The 23,338-nt window shown below is 41.8% G+C and overlaps 1 protein-coding gene across 1 annotated transcript in view; it reads left to right on the top strand.

Moving 5' to 3' along the window:
* The first annotated feature begins 2,556 nt into the window (after window positions 1-2,556).
* Window positions 2,557-23,338, top strand: part of ARIH1 (ariadne RBR E3 ubiquitin protein ligase 1) — a 169,919-nt gene continuing 149,137 nt past the window's right edge. The window contains exon 1 of the mRNA XM_054725134.1: window positions 2,557-3,276. Coding sequence (XP_054581109.1) covers window positions 2,911-3,276 — 366 coding nt within the window. The 5' untranslated portion in view covers window positions 2,557-2,910. The remainder of the gene's footprint in view (window positions 3,277-23,338) is intronic.

Below are 23,338 nucleotides of genomic sequence, written 5' to 3'. Positions count from 1 at the left end.
ATGGCACCATCATTTACCCAGTTATTCAAGCTTCAAATCTATCAGGCATCCTTGATTCTTCTATCAAACCCACAGTCAAGCCATCAGCAAATCTGTTGGTTCTACGTTCAAACAATATCTGTATCTGACCACTTCTTTTCTTCATTATCAAAACCCTAGCTCAGGCCATTATCACTATTCACCTGGACTACTGAGATAGTCTCTTAACTGATCTCTGCTTTCATAGTCCATTCTCTACAAGCAGCCACAGGTTTAAAAAAAATAAACACACTCACAGATTATAGTTCCATTATTGTTCCATTCTTCTGCTTAAAACTCTTCAATGCTTCCCACTGCCATGATGTAACTTAAGATGGTCGACAAGGCCCTGAGGACCCTCTGCCTTGATCTGCTTCTCTCACCAGAATGCTGAACACTGTCTTCTTGCTTAGCATGCTTCAGTCACATTGGTCCTTATGATTTCAAATTTCTCTGTGATGTAGAGCCAACTACACTGAGAGGATTTGGATAAGAAAGGTTGGGGTTTTGACAAAACTGGTGGTTTGAAAGAATTGCCTAAAGTGGGAGAACAATTCAGAAAAGTTTAACAGTAATGCTGGGTGGTGTTGAGAATTCACTGTGCTTCATGCTCAGTTGATTGGAGCATTGTCCCATATAACAAAAGGTTGTGGGTTCCACTCTTGGTAAGGGCTAGGTCAGTAGTTGGCAAACTCATTAGTCAACAGAGCCAAATATCAACAGTACAACGATTGAAATTTCTTTTGAGAGCCGAAAATCTACCTCTGCGCATGGGCCACGAAGTTTCAATCGCACCGTACATGCGCGCCTGCACGTGGTATTTTGTGGAAGAGAGCCGCGGTTTGCCGACCACTGGGCTAGGTTTCAGGTTTGATCCCAGGTTGGGGTGTGCATGGGAGGCAACTGATCGATCTTTCTCTTTCTCCCCAACCCTTTCCTTTCTCTCTAAAAATCAATAAAAACATATCCTCGGGTCAGGATTAAAAAATAAATATAGAATGCATGTTGTTATATAAATTTTTCCATTAGTGGTCAGCTGCTCCAGTACCAAAGGCAGATGACATGAATGGCAGGGTTCATTCAAAGTAGGGGTACAATGAAAACAAACAAACAAACAAAAAGATAGGGCAAAGGGGTTTAGAGGACTGATAAGTGTTACTGATTTTTCCTGTAGGTAAATAACACCGGGATGGGACGGAGAGAAGGGCTGCTAGTGTTCTTAGCTTACCCCAGTTGTGGCAACAACACCGAGGTGCTAAATATCAGAGGACCAAGACCTACCAGAAATGATGGTAAAAGCTTTATTTTGCAAATCCTGTTTATGAAATCTGATTATTTAAAAACTAAAAAAGTGGACAAATTAGTAGAGGCTTATTTACATTGCATAACTTTTAACATTCAATTTCCCAAGGGAAACTGTATGCTGAACAGTTAGGAATCCCTATCAATGAGTTAGGGACTCAGATTTGAAAAGATTTTCAATCTGACCAATCTTTCAAATTATCCCAAGAGGGAGCTTTCTTATGCCTCTTTTTCCTTCCAAACACTTATTTGGCACTCCTGTCCTACTTACAAAGATTTAAGTCCACTCTTAGAATGACATAAACTACCTTACTGTCCTAGCCCCTAACTTGTCTATTATCTTGCCATTTACTCCTTTATACTCCTTAAGTTCCCCAAATTAAAACGCTTTACACCTACTGTGCCTTTGCTTCTGTCATTCCCTGAGGCTCGGCCATTTTACCTACCTTCTAGCATCCCGTAACACTCGGCTCACACAGCACATTCCAGACAAGAGAGAAGCGCTATGTCCCTGCTTTATTTGGTCCCTGTAGATATTTCTATTATTGCCTAACTTGTGTTTTACTAAAATGCGTATCACATACTCTAGTATTTAATACAGATTATGCATTAACAAGCATTTTTATGATTGATATTTTAGGTCACACAGAGGCTAATAGGGCAAGTGTTCTGTGTCCTTGGTTAAGGCCCCTTCCAAAGGGGACGGGGTACTGTGGCTCCAGGAAGACGAGAATACGCGTCAAGTCCTTCCACAGTGCTCCATTAACTGGTGCTTTCGGGGCGGAGTTTGGGAAGTTTCTTTAAGATGACGTCACTACAGGCGACTTTAAAACCGTTGCAGGTCTGTCCCAGTGTACCGATCACACTCCTTAGAATGAGCTTCGCCTGTCACAGCTGAGAGGCTCTGCACACAACAGACTTCCCCTCAGTAGCCTGGGGAACAGGCATTTTGGTTCAGCAGCAGAGATCTTCCCAGAATAACTGGGGGGGGAGGGGGGGTGCGGGAGGGGCCGGATCGGCAAAACACGCCCAGGGCGGTCCTGGGGCTCCCAGGGACGGGGAGCCCACCGCCTCCTCGGTGCAGGGTCCAAGGGCCGCCCCGCACCAAGCAACCGCCGCTGGAACCGAGGCGGCGGCTGCGGCGGGGCCGCGTTCCAAGGGCCGGGCCGGGCCGGGCCGTGGGGTCTCCCCTAACTCCACGCAGGGGCGGAGGGGCGGGCGCGGTGACGCCAAGGCTGGTGACGCGAATACGCAGCGCGACGCGATGACGCACGCCCCTTTGTTGGCTCAGTGGAGGTAGCCGCGGCCGTGGAGGTGGCGCTGGGGACTCTTTTCTCTCGGAGGCCGGAGCGGAGCCGCGTCTGACCGAGGCGGGCGGCGAGCGGCCCCCGCTCCGTCCCTCTCCTCCGCGACCTGCCCGCCGCCGCCGGCCGCCAACCGCCAACCGCCGCGCCCGGGGAGCAGCCGCGGCCCGCGGGCCGGAGCCAGGCCTGCGCCCGGACCGCCGCCGGAGCGGGAGCCGGGGTCTGGGCGTCCCCGCCCTCTCCCCGCCTCAGGAGCGGCGTCTGCCGGGCCCCCGCGCGTCGCGCCATGGACTCGGACGAGGGCTACAACTACGAGTTCGACGAGGACGAAGAGTGCAGCGAGGAGGACAGCGGCGCCGAGGAGGAGGACGAGGACGAGCCGGATGACGATAACCTGGATCTGGGCGAGGTGGAGCTGGTGGAGCCCGGGCTGGGCGTCGGCGGGGAGCGGGACGGGCTGCTGTGCGGGGAGACGGGCGGCGGCGGCGGCAGCGCGCTCGGGCCCGGCGGCGGCGGAGGCGGCGGCGGCGGCGGCGGCGGCGGCGGGCCGGGGCAAGAGCAGGAAGAGGATTACCGCTACGAGGTGCTCACGGCCGAGCAGATCCTGCAGCACATGGTGGAATGTATCCGGGAGGTCAACGAGGTCATCCAGGTGAGGTGGCCGCCGAGCCGGCGGGACCTGCCCGGACCGGGGAGCAGACTGGGGCGGCCCGCGTGGCCCCGAAGGGCAGGCCCGGGCCTGGTGCGCAGCCCGGCCCGAAGCCTCCCTGCCCTTGTCTCCTCCGCTGCCCCCGCTGGGCTCCGGTGTCGAAAGCAGACGTTGGCGGGTGCGCCGGGCGTGGGGAGGTGCGCCGGGGGCGGTCCTTCCCGGGCCGGCTGTGGCGGAGGCCTCCGGCCGCCCGAGACTTCGCGGGCGGGCCGTTTCTGCCTGTCCCTGGGCCCGCTGTCCCTCTGGCCGGGGAGCGCCTCCGGGGGCCGGACGGAGGGTGGTGGCGAAGGGCAGGGAAAGTGAGGCTCGTTGGAGGGTGACCGCGGCCTCGGCCTCACTTGAGCACTCAGGGGAGGAGTTGAGTAGGCCTGAGCAGCTCGGTGTACGGTTGCCCCAAGAGGGCATCCGTTAATAAAGAAATGGATCTGCTTGGCAGTCTGAAGTGCATATTAAAGATGGGGGAAGGGGGCTGTTTCTCGGAAGAGCTGTGATGGGCCTTTTCCGATGGGGAGGCGTGTGCTTGCATCTTTTTTACGTCTTTGCTGTTGGTTCGGGACCTAACTGCTGCTCTCCGCAGTAGTGGTGTGACTGACCTGAAGCTGTTGGAAGAGTTACTGCAGATTGCATACCGAGCCCGCAGATCAAACAACAAAACGCAATGTTGTTGTCTGATATTGGACAAGACGCTAGTGTGATTTAGAAAGTAGAGGCTTTTTGCTTCTGGACTCCTTTCTATTTCGTGGTCAGTAAGTTAGGCTTGGTTTAACTTGATAATCACATTTTATGTAACCTTGTGCATTTGTGAATTTTAGGAAATAAGTTTTATTATGACGGGTCAGGTATACATTGAAAAATAAAAATGACGTCTCTATTCAGTGCAACTTTTAGAAAACAAGTTACATGGGAAGAAACTACATATGTGAGCAGCAAGTAACTATTGCCTTCTTGTGAAATCAGTTATTACATTTTTCCCCTTAAAATCGGTTGGCTAATATTTACTGGCAAATTAGCAGTATGTTACTGCCTACTTATTGAGTTTGCAGTTAACAGATTTTTACGGTATCGTCTAGTAAGCAACACTTTCTTTTGAAAATTGAATCATCTATTTAGGCCCATTGGAAGGCAGTGTTTTGAGTTATAGTAAAAAAAAAATCTGATATCTGTTGCTATTGCTAAACAGTGGAAATCTAAAACTTTCATATAGATAATGCAGTCTAAGGAGGAATTTGAAGGGTTGTAGAAGAAAGATAACTTTTACTGCTCTTTTTCTGATTCCCAAAATATGACAGTTGACTTCTTAAGTCACTAAATTGAGATTTTCTTCTTTTTTTTTTTTTGAGGAAACTTTATCAAAAGAATTAACAGTAAAACGTTGAATTCTGTTTTCATCATTTGCAACTATATAAAATCTGATGTTTCAAACTTGTTACCTAGCTTACTGACATTTCAATTAGCTTTAAAAAACTCATGGATATTTTATTTTAACTTCTTAATTTATGGTCTATGTTCATGTAGTTAAATCTCTTTCAACTTTCTCAGCTTTTAGGTGTGTTTTAATCACTGAGGTCAAACCTTGCAAGTTCTTTATGGCATTTCTGGAACAGATATATAGGTAATGCACTCCACATTATTCTTTTTTAAGTAGAATTCCTGAATATATAAATATTTGTTCCTTGTTAAAAGTTCATATTTAGAAATACCAGTAAATCAAAGGATATGATTTTCCCCCCAGACCATCTTTTCTCCAAATGGTATACTTACTAGATCTAGACTAGGCTCTGTTTAGGTTATAGGTTATTTATGTTAATAGATTTAAACCTGAAAAGTTACACAGGTAATACATGCGCACTGTAAGAAAAAACTGGGCAAGAAAAAAACACCCAGAGACACATCAAAATTTGTAACTGTAGTTCTTTCTAGATCCTCTGGGTAAGCTCTACATGTTTTTAATAACAGAATGGTACTCTATATGTTTATGTTTTCAGTAGGAAAAAAATACTGAAGGTGTCTCAACTTTCTGTCAGTAAATATTTTTCAAGTGCTCACATGATCACAGATTTAAACTAATTTATCTAATCAGTCTGTTGTTATTGACCTTCCTTTTTTATTGTCTAATTTCTGGCTTTTATAAACCTCATTGGGAATACCTGTCATAGATTAAATCTTTGAATATTTCCTTAGGATAAATTGATTTGCTAAGCCAAAGGATTTGCTTATTTTCAAGACATTTGAAACATTACCATATTACTTTCAGAAAGGTTATGCTAGTTTCCCCCACCAGTTGGTGCTTGATGGGGATAAATGGTCATCATTTATAAAATTTACTACTTAAAAAAAACAAACTGATGAGGTTGAACTTTTAACATGTTTATTGGGCATTGATGTCTCTTTTGTAAATAGCCCTTTGCGTTTGCTCACTTTACCCCCTTTTGGGATATTTATTTTTTATTTATAAGACCTCTTTATATTCATAGAGGCTTTAATTATCAGTCTAGTTTTTTCCATGAAAAAGAAACTAATGTTGGTTTAATGTGACAATAAGCTTATTAAGTTAAAAACCATTGTTTTATTTCAAATTAGCTTACTGTTAATTCTAAAAAATTTAAATTTGTCCAGCCAGTGTGGCATTAGTGCACCAAGAGTTTCCCAGTTTAATTCCCGGTTAAGGCACATGCCTGGGTTTCAGGCTTGATCCCAGTGCAGGAGGCAGCCAGTCAGTGTTGATGTTCTCTCTCATCGATGTTTCTCTCTCTACCTCTACCTTCCTCTCTCTCTAAAATCAATGAAAACGTATTAAAGCCTTGGCCAGTGTGGTTAGCGCATCAGCCTGTGCGCCAAATGGTCTCAGGTTCGATTCTCCGTCAAGGGCATGTACCTCAGTTTCTGGTTCGCTCCCTGCCCCTGGTTAGGGTGCCTGCGGGACAGAACCAGTCCATGTGTCTCTCACATAGATGTTTCTCTCCCTCCCTCTCTCACTTTTATATCCGCCCCCCCCCCCCTACCCGTCCACTCTCTTTGAAAAGCAATGGGAAAAATATCCTCAGGTGAGGATTGACAAAAAATATATATAAAAAAAACACGTATTAAATCCCCCCCTCCCCAGTGTTACTTTTCAATATGAAATCAGTTGTGTTATTAGTGAATTTGAAAATAAATTTATAGGAGTCTTGCCGGTATGGCTCAGTGGTATACATACATATATATGCTTTTTTTTTCTTTTTCAGGAGGAAATGATTGAAATGTAAAAAGATCACCAAGTTGCTCTTGAGAATTTGTTTACTTTTTCTGGGGAAGTAGTTTGGCCAACAACAGATGTATATTGTTATTTGTGGTTATAAGTCAACACTTTCTCTTCTAGAAAACTTGATTTTTCTGGTTTTCTGTAACTCTCTTTATAGTTTAACTAGAGGCCCATTGCACAAAGAGATTCATGCAATAGGCCTTCCTTCCCTTGGCTTCCAGCACCCGTTTTCCTCCGTCACCTGGGACCCAAGCCTTTGCTCCGGCCAGAGTCTGCCTTCTTTGTCTTCGTTGCAGGCTCCGGCTGGAGTCTGCAGTCTTCGTCTTTGCTGCAGCCAGAGTGCCGCTCCTGTAGATCCCTTCGCCCCAAAGCCCCAACCTCCCCCTCTCATAGCAGGCATCCTGCCCCACCTGGCCACTCAGCGCTTGGAGCAGTTGGGTGGCCGCCATCTTTGTCATTCTAATTTGCATATTCCCTCCTTATTGGCTGGTGGGCGTAGCAGAGTGATGGCTAATTTGCATGATTCTCTTTTATTAGTGTAGATTTGGTCTTGTTTTATTTAAATCCTAACTTACATTTTGAACTTTTAAGAAAAGATCAAGGATTTTCTTTAGCTTTAACCTATACCAATGATAGAGAAATGCATAAAGCCCTTACTTACCCAACTATATTAATTAGTATTGCTAATACTAAAAAGTAAGGTGTTGTGTGTTTTTTTTAATGTACTTGCCTGATTAGCTTAGGTAATAATAACACTGCTCAATTCTGCAACTGAGGGATGTTTAAACTTGCCATTTTGTGTTTCCACAACAATGTTCAGCAAATGTTGATTGAGCCTTGTGTTCCAGTTGCCATGTCAAATAGAGGGCATAGTCTTTGCCCTAGGAGCATTCCCAGAGATTGTTGTGCATATGTTAAGTCTGATTTGGAGCCTGAACATGTATATATTTTTAGCCACTAGAATAGTCATAGTTCATGCACTGTCATGATTTTGATCTCAGAGAGAATAAGTAGAGTGAGAATGGCAGTAACTCTTTAAGAATACCACATTTGCCCTAGTGGGTTTGGCTCTGGATAGAGCGTCAGCCTGCGGACTGAAGGGGTCCCAGGTTCGATTCCAGTCGAGGGCACATGCCTGGGTTGCGTGCTCGGTCCCCAGTGAGGGGCATCCAGGAGGCAGCTGATCAATGATTCTCTCTCATCATTGATGTTTCTATCTCTCCCTCACTCTCCCTTCCTCTCTGAAATCAATAAAAAATATTTTAAAAATACCATATTTAAAGGGAATACTGATAAAGAGGGGCATGGGAAGATTTATTATGCTTAATAACCAGTTTTAAAAACAAAAGTAATAACCTAATGCTTGGCAGGGCAATTTTCTTCTGGCTGTTGATATTTCACATATTTGTTTAATTATAAGATTTAATTTAAAGAACTTCTAGTAAAGTGAGGTTTCAGGCATACATTGAGAGGTACTTTATTCCAGCATATTTTATACTGGCTGGGAGTCAGTTCTAGCCTGGCTTTTCTTTTAACTGACTAGTTCAGTGGTCGGCAAACTCATTAGTCAACAGAGCCAAATATCAACAGTACAACGACTGAAATTTCTTTTGAGAGCCACATTTTTTAAACTTAAACTTCTAACGCCACTTCTTCAAAACAGACTCGCCCAGGCCGTGGTATTTTTTGGAAGAGCCACATTCAAGGGGTCAAAGAGCTGTATGTGGCTCTCGAGCCGCAGTTTGCCGACCACGGCACTACTTAATTTACATCTCAACCTTTAGTTTTGCTTTTTTGTTGTTGTTTGCTTTTTAAATCTGGGACTTTAAAACAAGAGAGTTGAACTACTAGATTGATCTTTTTTACATTAATGTTTTGTTTAACATTCTTAATTGGAGATGCTCACTGTTTCCAAAAAGTTGAACTCTAGTGTGCATACCAAGATGAACTTACCTTAGTTAATTTGTTTGGGTGGACTATAGGGGGCAAAAGAGGGAGAGAAAGAGGAGAAAGAGTGTGGTTTTGTGTTTTAAAGCTCTTAAGGTGTTGGGTATGGTTTACTCCTCTTGAACTTTTTTATCTTTTTCTAACCGGTCTCTTTGAGCTAGAAGTTTTAAATTATATTCTTGTTGAATCAGAAACTCGGGGTGGGGTCCAACAGTCTGCTTTAACAAGCAATCCAGGTGATGCTAATGCAAGCTAAAGTTTGTGAACCAATGATGTAGTTGAAATTTTTATTTTATTGATTTTTTTACAGAGTGGAAGAGAGAGGGACAGAGAGTTAGAAACATTGATGAGAGAGAAACATCGATCAGCCACCTCCTACACATCCCCCACTAGGGGTGTGCCTGCAACCAAGGTACATGCCCTTGACCGGAAGCGAACCCGGGACCTTTCAGTCCGCAGGCCAATGCTCTATCCACTGAGCCAAACCGGTTTTGGCTGTAGTTGAAATTTAATGGCAGTGTTTTTCCTTGTTTTAACTTGCTGTAAATTACTACAGAGGTGTGTTAATGATGGAAGCAAGTTGTTTAAGAAACTAATGGAAGGAAAATTTTAAGAGCCTGGACAACTATTACGAGGCTAATCATAGAGTTGAAGATTTGTCATCATTACTGCTATCCTTCAGACAAGGTGGTCTTTACTCAGTTCTTGCAAATGTGCAAACCAAACTAGTGACATCTTACATTCTAAGTTGGATCACTTGAAATCCTTCCCCCACTGCTTGGGGTTTTATGAGATTTCTGAAGGAGTTCATGATTTCTTTGAATTTAGATACTCAAAGCTATTAGGTCAGTTAGTTGTTTAGCCAAATGCTAAGTGAATAGTAATAAGTATTCAGATCTGGAAGATAGCTAGGATTTCAGTGGATAGAAAAGAGGAATAGGAAGCCCTTCTGAGAAATTGGGGATGAGGAAGGTGTCTGGTCAGCCAAAGCAGAAGAGTTTATAAATTATTGGTGATAGTGTTATTGAAGCTTGGAGGATTGATACTATGAAGAAAGGTAGGCAGAAGTCACCACATTAGATTTCTTTTTTTGGGTTTGGCCTATGGTAGCTACATGAATTACTTCTCTTTAGCCCCAAAACTTAGTGACTTAAAAACAACAAACATTATCTCATAGTTTCTATGGGGTCACGATTCTGGATGCAGCTTAGCTGGGTGCTTCTGGTTCAGAGTCTCTTCTTATTGAGGCTGCAGCCAAGGTATCAAGCAGGATTGCAGGTCTCAAGGCTTGATTGGAGGAGATTCCCTTCCACTGTCACTCGTGTGGCTCTTGGCAGGCCTCAGATTTTCACTGGTTGGTTGTTGGCCAGAGACATCAATTCCTTGCCACGTGGGCTTCTCCATAAAGTAATTTAAAGCACAATAGCTTCTTTCTGAGAGCGAGTACCCAAGATGGAAACCACAGTCTTTTTATAACGATCTCAGAAGTGATATCCCATCACTTTAACATATTCTACTTGTGAGTAACTAAATTCAGCCCATAATCGAGGGAATTACACAAATATATAGAAATATAGATACAGATATGGATATCCCAGATATATATCTGGCTCAATCAAGATGTAAATTGCAAATATGTATACTGTTTATCCAGTCAATTTATATACTCTTAGGAAGGCTTAGTAGTTTTGGATTTTTAGTTTGAATTAACCTTAAATATTTGTATTTGGCTTTGCAAAGCATTATCATACTTTTAAACAATAAGCATTCCTAATTACCTTTAATTGGCTAAGATTAAAAGGACAGTTTGTAGTCTCTAAGATTTGGCAGGAATTTGAGATTCTCTAGTCCACTGATTTTTTTTTGAACTTTAGTTTTTACATGCAGTTGTAAGAAGTAATGCAGAGAGAACCCACATACCCTTTACTGATTTATCTGCAATGGTAACGTCTTGCAAAATTATAATATACTAGAGGCCTGGTGCATGAAATTCGTGCACGGGGGAGGAGGGGTGTCCCTCAGCCCAGCTTGCACCCTCTTCAATCTGGGACTCCTCAAGGGATGTCCGAATGCCCATTTAGGCCCGATCCCACCGGAGATTCCTCTGACAATCCAGGACTGCTGGCTCCCAACTGCTCGCCTGCCTGCCTTCCTGATTTCCCCTAACCGCTTCTGCCTGCCAGCCTGATCACCCCCTAACCACTCCCCTGCCAGCCTGATTGATGTCTAACTGCTCCCCTGCCAGCCTGTTTGCCCCCAACTTCCCTCCTCTGCCGGCCTGGTCACCCCTAACTGCCCTCCTCTGCAGGGTTGATCGCCTCCAACGGCCTTCCCTTGCAGGCCTGGTCCCTCTCAACTGCCTTCCCTTGCAGGCCTGGTCCACGCCCCAAGGGAACCCCACCCTGATCCGGGACACCCTTCAGGGCAAACCAGCTGGTCCCCACCTGTGCACCAGGCCTCTATTCCTATCTAATAAAGAGTAATATGCAGATTGACCATCACTCCAACACACAAGATCAAGATAGTGAGGGGCCTGTGGTGGTTTGCAGGCCGGCCACGCCCCTGGTGACCCAAGTAGAGGCCTTGGTATCTGGAATTTATTTTCCTTCTACAATTGAAACTTTGTAGCCTGGAGCGGAGCCAAGCCTCCTGCTGGATCCCGTTTCTGTTTGGATTTGTTTACCTTCTATAATTGAAACTTTGTATCCTTGAGTGGAGGCCTGGGCCCGCTAGAGTGTGGAAAGCTTGGCTTCCTCTGTTGCCGGGGAAACCCAAGCCTCCCTTCTGGTAGCCATCTTGGTTGGGGTTAATTTGCATACTCACCCTGATTGGCTGGTGGGCGAGGCTTATGTAGCGTAGTGATGGTTAATTTGCATATTACTCTTTTATTAGAGAGTATCACAACCAATATGTTGACATTGATGCAATCTACTTGAGGATTTTTTAAAATGCAGGCATTAAGGACCTATCCCAGACTAAAAATGGGTCTCAGAATTTGGAGTAGACATTGTCATTAAACAAAAATCTTATCTTCTCTGGATTATTTTAATGCACATCCAGGGTTGAGAGCCCCTGTTCTTGCCTAATGTCTCTAAAGAATCCTTTCTCTGCTTACGTACAAATAAATGATAGAGCTATTTTGTGATGTAGCTCATTCCAATGTTTAACACCTGATTTTTAAAAAAAATGGAATTAAAATCTGCTTTCATGTTTACTCATGCATTGTTCCCAGGGTGGCCTGTTGTATGAAAAAAAATTTTTTTTTAAACATAACTATTGTTTTGAAAGGTTGAAGGAAAAACTTTTCTTTCAAACCCTGCCAATGATTAGGTTATTACTTTTGTTTTTAAAACCAATCCCCCTTTCTTCATTTCTTTTATGACATGAATCTATATCTTTGATTATGCACATTGCCCTAATCCTTTATTTAACATTAGATAGATACTGTCTTCTAGGCACTGTATCATAGGCAATAACTTTCCTAATATCTTGTCAAAATATATACATGTCATCCTTTGATCTTGACATTAGGTTACTATGTAAGTTTATAAAGAGCTTATTTATTCCCTTTAAATGATATGATAAGTAGAAGGATGAGAATTTATTTAGGCTAACATTTGATGACCACTTATTATTAGGTGAGAGAATGATCAGAGACTTCTAACCTGGCATGAGTGAAACCCATAGAAATAGTAGTGGAAGTCCTTTCCTTATTTTCAATGTTTTCAAAAGCTGAACAGTATTTAAAAGAAAGCAAAACAAAACTATCCTAGCTAATTAAAATGTGGGCTAATGTTGAATCTTCAATTCCAAAAAACAGTACATATTCTAAGTAGTATAGACATCATTTCTTCCTAAGTTTTTGCTTTCTTCCTAAATTCTCATTCACCCAGTGATATGTTGTCATCTGGCTTGATCTTGTATATAATGTCTCATTCCTTGATATGTGTTGGTGCATAATAGATGCCTCATTGGTAGTTTGGTATCTCAAAAGGCAAGCTTAAAAAGTTATTACTGCCCTGGCCGGTTTGGCTCAGTGGATAGAGCGTCGACCTGCAGACTCAGGGGTCCCGGGTTCGATTCCGGTCAAGGGCATGTACCTTGGTTGCGGGCACATCCCCATTGGGGGATGTGCAGGAGGCAGCTGATCGATGTTTCTCTCTCATCGATGTTTCTGACTCTCTATCCCTCTCCCTTCCTCCCTGTGGAAAATTAATAAAATTTATTAAAAAAAAAAAAGTTATTACTGAACTAGCAGCTGCACTGGCAGATTGACTTTTTAGAGTCCTACGTTTTTCATTTTAAAAAATGAGTATGCTGGTATTAAGGCCAAAAAGTTGTGAGGGTATAAATGAGAAATGCCAAATACTGTGCTGGTAGTTTTCCCATGTAATTTTTAAATTTAACTTTATTTTTATTGATTGATTTTAGAGAGAGAGAGGAAGAGGGGGAGGGAGAGAGAGATACACTTATTTGTTGTTCCACTTATTTATGCATTAATTTGTTGATTCTTGTATGTGCCCTTACTGGGGATTGAACCATACTACCTTGGTGTATTGGGACAACACTGTAACCAACTTAGCTACCTGGCCAGAGCCTCCCATCTAATTTTTTTTAAAACGTAAACATTGTTCAATAACATTTTTCCTTTTTGCTATATTCCATTTGGAAGAAGTGTCACAATTGACCTGACACTTAATACATTTTGGCAGAAAGTAGAGCAGATAATGAAGTATTAGGTAACATTTCGTTAGTACTAAGACTAGGGGTGGGGAATGTCTGGTACGAAGGCTGGATAAGGCCCTCAAAACCATTTGGTCTGGCCCTGCCAAGGCATTAGGGGTGAGTTAATGAAATGTTTGATCAAATATAGCAGGATAATTTTTAAGTTGATGATTCTATATGGCCTGTATATGATGCTATATATATCCAAATGGCCCTTGGCAGAAAAAAGGTTCCCTACCCCTGGTTTATATAAAGTGCTGGTGGTGGGAGCCGGGAGAGTAAATAAAGTGCCAGGAACTATATGCAAATAATAGTTTATATAAGGGTCACCATATGTTCAGAGGCCTTAAAAAGCTTGTCCTCTAGGAATTTAAACACTTTTTTTCTTGCCATCTTATACTATTACTGTGGTGTTATCTAGAAGTTATAAAAAGTTTATTAGTGCCATAAAAAAATCTTGTCTATCTCCCTTTGGTTTAGGGAGAATGTCAGACTCGCGGCTGGATAAAGAAACTAAGGCAGCAAGTTTTTACTAGGTGCACCGGTTAATCGGATTTTGTAATCAAAGAAAACATGATAGTTTCAAGAGAAACATCAAAAGTGCTTTATTCAAAGTAATGTCCATCGCTAGCTACACATTCCCCCTATCTTTCAGGTAATTTGTGGATACCGTCCCAATAGAACTTTTCTTGTTTTGAGGCAAACCATTCAGAGACCCAATTTTCCACTTCTTCGTACATTTTGAAGTGCTGCTCAGAAAGTGTGTGTGCTGTTGATCGGAACAAGTGGTAGTCTGAAGGAGCAAGGTCTGGTGAATACAGTGGGTGGGTTAATACTTTCCAGGCAAGATCTTTTAACGTGTCTTCAACTGGTTTTGAAGTGTGTGATGGTGCGTCATCATGAAGCAAAAGTACTTTGCTGTGTCTTCTGGCACATTCTGGTCATTCCATGATCAAAGCGTGGTTCAAATTGGTTATTTGTTGTCGGTAGCAATCAGTATTAACAGTTTCACCTGGTTTTAGAAGCTCATAATACACCACACCTTCCTGATCCCACCAAAGGCAGAGCATGGTCTTCTTTCCAAAGCGATTTGGCCTTGCAGTCGATGTTGATGGTTGGCCTGGATCAACCCATGACTTTGTGCATTTGGGATTCTCAAAATAAATCCACTTTTCATTGCCAGTCACAATTTGATGCAAAAAAAGACCTTCTTTTGTGCCGTTGAAGCAACATTTTACTGATGACTTTTTGGTTTTCCATTTGTCTTTCGTTCAGTTGATGTGGCACCCATTTTCCTTCCTTTAAAATCTTTCCCATTGCTTGAAAATGATCGGAAATTGTTTGCGGAGCAACTTTTAATCTTTCTGCAAGTTGTTTTTGAGTTTGACATGCATCTTCATCCAATAATGCTTGTAATTGTTGGTCTTCAAACTTTTTCGGTTGACCTGGACGTTCTTTGTCTTTCACATCCAAATCATCACTTTTAAAATGTTTAAACCAGTGTTCACAAGTATCTTGAGATGGAGCATGTTCATTGTAAGCTTCCCAAAGTATATGATAACTTTCAGCAGCACTTTTCTTCAAAATAAAGTAATGAACTAAAACTTCCCACAAATGCTCTTTTTTGGGCACGAAATTCGACATTTTTAAGCGTAAAAATATCTATGATGTTACCACCTTCAGAAAATTTGACACGAAGTTTTGGGTTTGTTATCAATACAACAAAATAGCATACATATCAAATCGCATATATATCAACAAATGTGTAACTCCATCTATTGAAAAAAAATGTGCATTTTGTTAACTAGTACACATAGTACTAGGCAGGGGCAAACTTAAGTGTTTACTGAATTTCTTCTGTGTCAGAGATTGTGTCAGTGTGCTGCATGCTATGGTTGAAGAAGACTCATCTGTCACCCCTCACACCTATCATATCTAGAGACATTTAGGTATTGAGATGGCTATATTACCATCTAATGTAGGCTACACCAAACTTTGTATGAAGTGCTCTGCAAACGTAAGATAAGGGAGCATTGGAAAGGTAGAGGAGAGGGACCTGGAAAAAGATACGGTAATATCTGAGCAGGATCTGAATAGGAGTACATAAGGTAGTTAGGAAGAGAAAGTGTATCACCAGAAGGACCAGCTTGAGCAAAAGTTAGAAAACATAAAAGTGTATTATATATTAAGGAATTAGAAGTACTGCAAGGGGGTGGTAGAAAAAAATCAGGCAGAAAAGCAGGTGAAATTGAAAAAATTAGCTGACATCAAGATGGGGAAGCCATGAATGCCCTATTAAGGAATCAGACTAGACTTATGGGGGAAGGGGGTGCAATTAAGTCCTTTTTTTAGCAGGAAAATTACTACTTTATTTGTATTTGGTAGTATGGCTGGAAGCCTAGAGGTAAGGATAATTTTTTTTTTTTAAAGGCTGTAAATTAGGATTAGTTAGTAAAAAGGTTTGCAATAATAAATTTTAGAGGTAACTTGATCGGGGCTAACTTGACTATGGGAAATGCAGGGAGATGATTTTTAAAAATACATATTTTTATTTACTTCAGAAAGGAAGGGAGAGATAGAAACATCAGTGATGGGAGAGAATCATTGATCAGCTGCCTCCTACATGCCCCCCTACTGGGGATTGAGCCCGAAACCCAGGCCTGTGCCCTTGACCGGAATCCAACCCGGGACCTTTAAGCCCAGTGGTCCGTGAGGTCCGAAAGGTTGGCAACCCCTGCTTTAGCCCACAGGCCGACAACTCTATCCACTGAGCCTAACTAGCTAGGTCAGAGGGGATGATTTTTAAATTTCAAGAATGGTTAACTGATAAGTGAATCAAAGGTGGAGTCTTGAGAGAAGGGAGTAAATTTGAGTTTCAAATGGGTTTCAGAGAAATGCCTGTCCAAAATGTCTCAAAATTCAATGTGCCCACATTAGAGGTTGTCTTTATAAGTACTTACTAAGAATCAGAAACTACTTCTCAGTTCCTAGATACTTAATCCCTAAAAAAAAAAAAAAGTAGAGTTGTGATTAAGAGAAAGGGTAGATTATCAAGTAATTGGAGTCAGTTAATATGTGAATTATAAGTATTATTCGAGTTTCAAAGGAGATAGCAAAGCAAGCCTGAGGAGAAGTGACTGGGATTATAGCTGTTCTTAGCATTGTCTAACAATAGTGATGTTAAAAATAATTAAGTCACTCACTCCTATATAGTAGTTTTCAAAGTATGGTCCCTGAAAGAAAAACTATTTTATGGTAATACTAAGAAATTATTTGTCTTTTTAAATATGCTCACATTTGTACCAATGGTACAGAAGCCATGGTTAGGTAGAACCACAGGATATTATACTAGTATTCATTGTATTGTATTATTTACTGCCACACAGTAAAAAGTACTAGTTTCACTATTGTCCTTGATGAAGCAGTAAAAATTATTAGTTTTATAGCCTATCCTTTAAGTACCCATCTTAGTAGCTTCTGTGGCAAAATTGGAGATATGCATGGAGCACTGCTGCATACTAAAGTACATGGTTGTCTGAAAGAGAACATGTTGATTTGTGACCTGAACAAGCTGCTTGTGTGTTGGAACACCATTTTTACTTGAAAGAATGACTGACAAACTTTATTTAGACAAATGGCAAATAAACATATGGTTAATGTTTCTTCAAACTAATGAAATACACCTGTCATTTCAAGCAAAAATTGCTCTTAGTATTTGAAGTTTTAAAGTGAAAATTAGAATTTTGGAAGACTTGTATCTGCCACTGTGAGACTGTCAGCTTCGTAGCCCTTAAAAACTTCTGATGAGCCCTAGCTTGTTTGGCTCAGTGGGTAGAGCGTCGGCCTGTGGACTGAAGGGTCCCAGGATCGATTCTGGTCTAGGGCACATGCCCAGGTTGTGGGCTCAATCCTCAATAGGAGGAAATGCAGGAGGCAGTCAATCAATGATTCTCTTTCATAATTGATGTGTCATTTTTGGTAAAGATCTTTTTTTAAAAAAAATATTTTATTGATTTTTTACAGAGAGGAAGAGAGAGGGATAGAGAGTTAGAAACATCGATGAGAGAGAAGCATCGATCAGCTGCCTCCTGCACGCCCCCTACTGGGATGAGCCTGCAACCCAGGTACATGCCCTTGACCGGAGTCGAACCCGGGACCCTTCAGTCTGCAGGCCAACACTTTATCCACTGAGCCAAACCAGTTAGGGCTCATAATTGATGTTTCTATCTCCCTTTTCCTCTCCCTTCCTCTCTGAAATCAATAAAAAAATATTTTTAAATAAACATATAATGAGACATCCTGCCTTATAATAGAGAAACATGCAAATTGACCGCACCTCCGCTATGCCCATGATTGGGCCTGCGTGAGAGGCTGGGAGCGGGACTCTGGGTGGCCTATCCGGCGGTTGAGAAGACCAAGATGGCGGCGCCCAATCCTCTTAGTTCCGGGGGTCCCTGGGGCGATCGCCACCCTGGGAGGGCGTGGCTGGGCCGAGCCAGCCGCTCCTGGGGGCCCCGGGGGAGATCGCCACCCTAGGGGGGCATGGCAGGACTCACCCAGCCGCTCCCAGGGTCCCTGGGAACATTGCAGGCATGTGGTTGCTGAGACCCAGACCAGGCCTCTGGCCACAGATTCATAGCTTTGCGGAGACCTAGGGCAGGGATCTGCCTCATCTGCAGAGAGACAGAGGTTCTGCAGTCACCCCAAGACGTGGGTGGGCCCAGCCAGGGATCAAGGGGCATGGAAGGACTCCTGGCAGAGGGGCAAGGACCCTCACCCCTGAGGCGGGGGTTGAGGGGTGGTGCCACCTCAGTGAAGGGGTGCTGCACTGCAGGGTACTGGACTGACTGATGTGATTCAGAGAAGCTCCCAGTGCTAATGGGCCTCGCTCAGGCGGCCTTCACACTTCAAACTCCTGCCTTGACCCAAAAGCAAGCTCGCTACACCCTGCCCCATGGCAGAGCATGCCTAGGCAGTGAGTGGGAAGCCTTCCACCTGCTTCGGAGAAGGGGGGGGCAGTAAAGAATGGGGGGAGAGGAAAGAATGTGGAGCATCCTCAATGAAGAGGTGCTTGAGAAAGAGGCTCGGAAGCCTGACTGGAAGGTTTGTTTTGTTTGCTGGGCCGCTGCCCCTTAGGAAGCGCAAAGAGCATGGCTCTGAGGGCTTCCTGTGTGCTGAGTCAAGTTCCACAGCCAACTGGAATTGGCCTCAGTTTCCTGGTCTGTAAAATGGATGAAGCGTGTCCCAGTGCCTTCGCTGAGCTTTGATGGCCAGTGGAGATACTATATAAAGAAAATGAGGGAAGAAGTGAGAAAGAAAAGGAAGGACGAGCAACACAAAAGAAAGACTGAAAGGAACCTGTAAACCCATTGTCACATAAATAGGGAATATAGTCAGTAGTGTTGTAATGATGGTATGATGCCAGGTGGGTACTAGAAATATCGGGGAACACTTTGTAAAGTATATGATTGTCTAACCACTATTCTGTAACTAATATAAAACCTGAAACCAATACAAAATAATGTTGAATGTAAAGAAATGAAAATTGGAGTGAAATTTTTATAAATTTCAAAGTTTAAATAAAAGCTGTAAAGGAAGGAAGGGGAGAATAAAAAGTGTTTTTCATTTTGCCATTTCATTAAAAAGACAGTTGTCTTTATATGGTGCTTTTATACTTTTCTAAGTCATTATCTCATTTTAATTTCTGGGCAACTTAAAGACAAGATAAGTATTCCCTCCACTATTCAAAGAAAGGAAATCTTGGTGTCTGGTCCTAATGATTCAATCGTCACGCCCTTATTGTAAAGCAGGGTTAGTAAAATTTTCTGTGCAGGGTCATATCTATACTAATAAAAGCCTTGGGGGTGATCAGGCCAGCAGGGGAGGGTATTTGGGGGCAATCAGGCCCGCAGAGGAGCAGTTAGGGGGCAATCAGGCCAGCAAGGAAGCAGTTAGGGGGCAATCAGGCAGGTAGGTGAGCGGTTAGGAGCCAGCGATCCCGGATTGTGAGAGGGATGTCCAACTGCAGGATCTAAACCTGCAGTTGGACATCCCCCGAGGGGTCCCATATTAGAGAGGGTGCAAGCTGGGCTGAGGGACACCCTCCCCAGTGCACGAATTTTGTGCACCGGGCCTCTAGTTGTATAATTAACTACTATATCAACATTTAGAACATAATGAACCAATATTTTCCAAATGACCAACTTCCCAATGACCAGTTGTGATATTTCACAATTATGTATTGGTAAGTGATCCATTCAAAACACAAAATAAGCCATTGGACTTTAATGTAATAAGAGTATGAAGTGTTACAGTGCTTGTGCTGCCCACACCTCCTTGCCTCTCCTCTCCTGGCCAAAGCCCAGGGGACTAGGGTGAGAAGGCTGGACCATGTTCCAGTGCAAGCTGACAGCCCTCACCTACCACAACTCTGTAGTCTTCAACTGCAAACATGAAACAGAATTTAGAAACTTTATTACTTGGCTTGAAGACCAGAAAAATCAGACACTACAAGATTGAAGACAAGTAATTTAAGAAACATCTACAGCAGTGATTTACCCAAGGTCTTTGAAAAGCATCTCAGAGATGGTAACTGTCCTTTCAAGATTTAAGATCCACAAGAAGCAATTGACTGGCTTATTCCTGGTTTTAGCTGTTAGACTTGAATATGGAATAATGCTGAAAAATAAAAGGACTTAGTACCTTATTTTTAGCTATCACTGCAGCTAAAAATGCAGAGCCATTGGTCAATTTGGATATAAATAATCTTGATTTTAAGGTTGGTGTAATGGCTTTTTCTAACCTTCAGATTCAGTATAAATAATTTTGATTTTAAGGCTGGTGTAATGGCTTTTTCTAACCTTCAGATTCAGTGTGATGATTACCTGGTAATGCTTAAGGCAATTTGAGTCAAACAAAAGAGGAAATCAAAACTGAAGCCTGTTGCTTTAGACAAGCATGTTCTTTATTTTAACATAGGAGATTCAGTTCTTTATTACTATTATTATTGATTTCAGAGAAGAAGGGAGAGGGAGAGAGAGAGAGAAACATCAATGATGAAAGAGAATCATCGATCGGCTGCCTCACACTCGAGCCTGCAACCCAGGCATATGCCTTGACCGGGAATTAAACTGTGACCCTCTGGTGCACAGATCAAAGATCAACCACTGAGTCACGCCGGCGGGGCAGGAGATAGTTTTTTTTATTATTATTTTTAATATATTTTATTGATATTTTACAGAGAGGAAGGGAGAGGGATAGAGAGTTAGAAACATCGATGAGAGAGAAGCATCCATCAGCTGTCTCCTGCACGCCCCCTACTGGGGATGAGCCTGCAACCCAGGTACGTGCCCTTGACTGGAATTGAACCTGGGACCTTTCATTCCCCAGGCCGACGCTCTATCCACTGAGCCAAACCGGTTAGTGAGGAGATCCAGTTCTTAATGAAGCTGCTCAAATACTGCGATTGCTGCATGTAGAAGAGCTCAGAGAGCTACAGACAAAAATTAAGACATAGTAGTTGTTAAGGTAATTGTTGCTGATCCAAAGACATACCACAGACTGGGAAAAGTTAGAAGGATAGTATTTTAGGATTTCAGCCTCTGACCTACTTTGTACAGTTGGGAACCGTGTACACCCTGACATTTGTTTGGAAAAAACATGTTCACATTTTCAAAGGAAGAATCCCAGGAAATAATGTTCTAGAGATTTACCATTATTGCTTTTTCTTTGATAAATTTGGAAAGTGTGTGTAAGGGGGGGAGTTCTTTGATATGGTTTCAGATTCTACTTTGCAACTAGCCTTTAAGAAACTACCACTCTTTGCATTTTGGTGTAATATCAAAAAGAATATTTATAATTAGCTGAAAGTGCTTCTCCTTTTTCCAAATACATATCTTTGTGAGGCCATGTTCTCTTCATTCTTCAAACAAAACAACATATCCAAGAGATTGAATGCAGAAGAAGCTGGAATCCTGCTGTGTTCTAGTTAGCTAGATATTAAAGGCTTTCAAATATGTGAAATAATACACTATTCTTACTAATTTTTTGTTTTAGAACCTATTTATTTTCATAAAAATGTCTATTAACATATAATGGGGTTTATTACTGTTATTTTAATGAATTAATAAGTATTTTCAAAATTCTCAGTTATATCTAACATGATAGATTTTGATAGTTATAACTCACATAAACAAAACTCTTTGGCATCTGTAATAATTTTTAAAGTAAAATAAAAGTTCTGAGACCAGATAGGTTGAGATCGCTTCTCTGATATTCTAAACCAACTACTATATGAGTTTACTATAAATTAGCAATGGGTTATAAACTACAAATTAAGAAGTTTTACTGATTAATCAGAAACATTTATATATAAGCTATTTTAGATGCTGTGGAGGGTCTTAACAGAAATGTACTTTAAAAATAAAATCTAGAAATAGAATCATAAGATATGACTAGTTGGGGAGAGGTTATTGGAAATGAGATGGGATGTTTAATTTTTTCAAGGAGGAGCTAACAGAGATACCACCTGACATATTCCATTTATTATTTTGTTTATATTCAAATTTCAAAACCCTATCAGAGCAGGAGCTTTGTCTTATTTATTCATTGCTGTACTCTCAGAACAGTCCCTGGCACATAGTAGATACTAAACATATTTTTAATAAATATTTTTCTTTCACCTCCATTTTTGAAGAATATCTTATGTATATAATTTTAGGTTGTTATTTTTCATTTAGCACATTAAAGATTACATTGTCTACTGGCTCCCATTGTTTTCGGTGGGAGGAAGCTCTTGAGCCTTTAATCTGATTGCCTGTGAGATTTTTACTTTGTCTTGGAAAGACTGGTAGAAAACTATTTATACGCATACCATGGTTTTCTTTGTGTTTATCTTGTTTTGGGTCTTCAGATCCTTTTGAATATATGGGAATGATGTCTTTTATCATTTTGGAAATTCTCCTTCTGCCTTCTTTCTCTCCATGCTTTCTGAGACTCCAGTTATAATACATCTATTAGGGCTTTTTATGTTCCATTTGTGTCCAGTGCTTTTTTGTGTACATCCTCTTTTCTCTTCTGGATCTCCAAATCTGTCTTTTCCTGTATCTGATCTGCTGTTAAACACCTTTTAAATGGGTTAACACCTCAAATATTGTATATTTCAATTCTAGAGTTTCCATGTAATTTTTTTATAGATGCTAATATTTTGATGATTTCTTTTTTGTGTTTTTCAACTTTTTGCTCTATTTTCTTCAGCATATTAACCTTTCTTAAGTTTTGTTAACTAACACCAATATTCAAATTATGTGTTAGTTTCCATGTGTTTTTTTCCTCTCAGTTTTCAGTCATGTGTTACTGTCATTTGGCATACTTTTGATTGCATGCCATATATTGTGTCTAAATTATTTTAGAGATTCTGGATGATGATAGGTTACTCCAGAGAGGATTTTCTTTTCTGATTTAAAATTTAATTTTCAATTACAGTTTACATTCAATATTGAGGACTTTCGTTTTTCCTTTGGATTGACTGTTAGAGTGGTAAATGGACACCTTAATCTAATAAGGTTGAGTTCTAGCCATGTTCAGTTTCAGTCTGTCTGTCTGATCTGCCACTGGCCCTTTAGATTCTTCAAGAACTGCTGTATTTTCAGCAGTTCTTCCCCTAGGGGTCGCAAACTTGCAACATTGTTTTCTTAGATTCCTGGAAGCACCATCTGCTTTTCAGAGGTTTTACCTTTAATTATTACTATTATTATATTTTTATTATTTTAATCCTCACCTGAGTATTTTTTCCATTGATTTTTAGAGAGAGAGTGGAAATGTGTGAGTGAGAGAGAGAGAAATATCGATGTGAGAGAGACCCATCTATTGGTTGCCTCCCGCACTCGCCAGGGGATTGAGCCTGCAACCCAGATATGTGCCCTTAACTGGGAATCGAACCCATGATCCTTCAGTGCATGGGCCAACACTTTAATGACTGAGCTACACCAGGGCTAGAGGCTTTACCTTTAGATTTTTAGTTTTGGCCCTGAGCAATCCCAGGATTCAGCTAATTTCCTAAGGGGAATACTGACCATTCTTGGAGATACCCCT

This window comes from Eptesicus fuscus, chromosome 2 (assembly GCF_027574615.1).
Source record: "Eptesicus fuscus isolate TK198812 chromosome 2, DD_ASM_mEF_20220401, whole genome shotgun sequence".
NCBI classification, from domain to species: domain Eukaryota; kingdom Metazoa; phylum Chordata; class Mammalia; order Chiroptera; family Vespertilionidae; genus Eptesicus; species Eptesicus fuscus.
The sequence above is the reverse complement of the archived record's forward strand: the minus strand, read 5'-3'. Positions and strand labels throughout refer to the sequence as shown.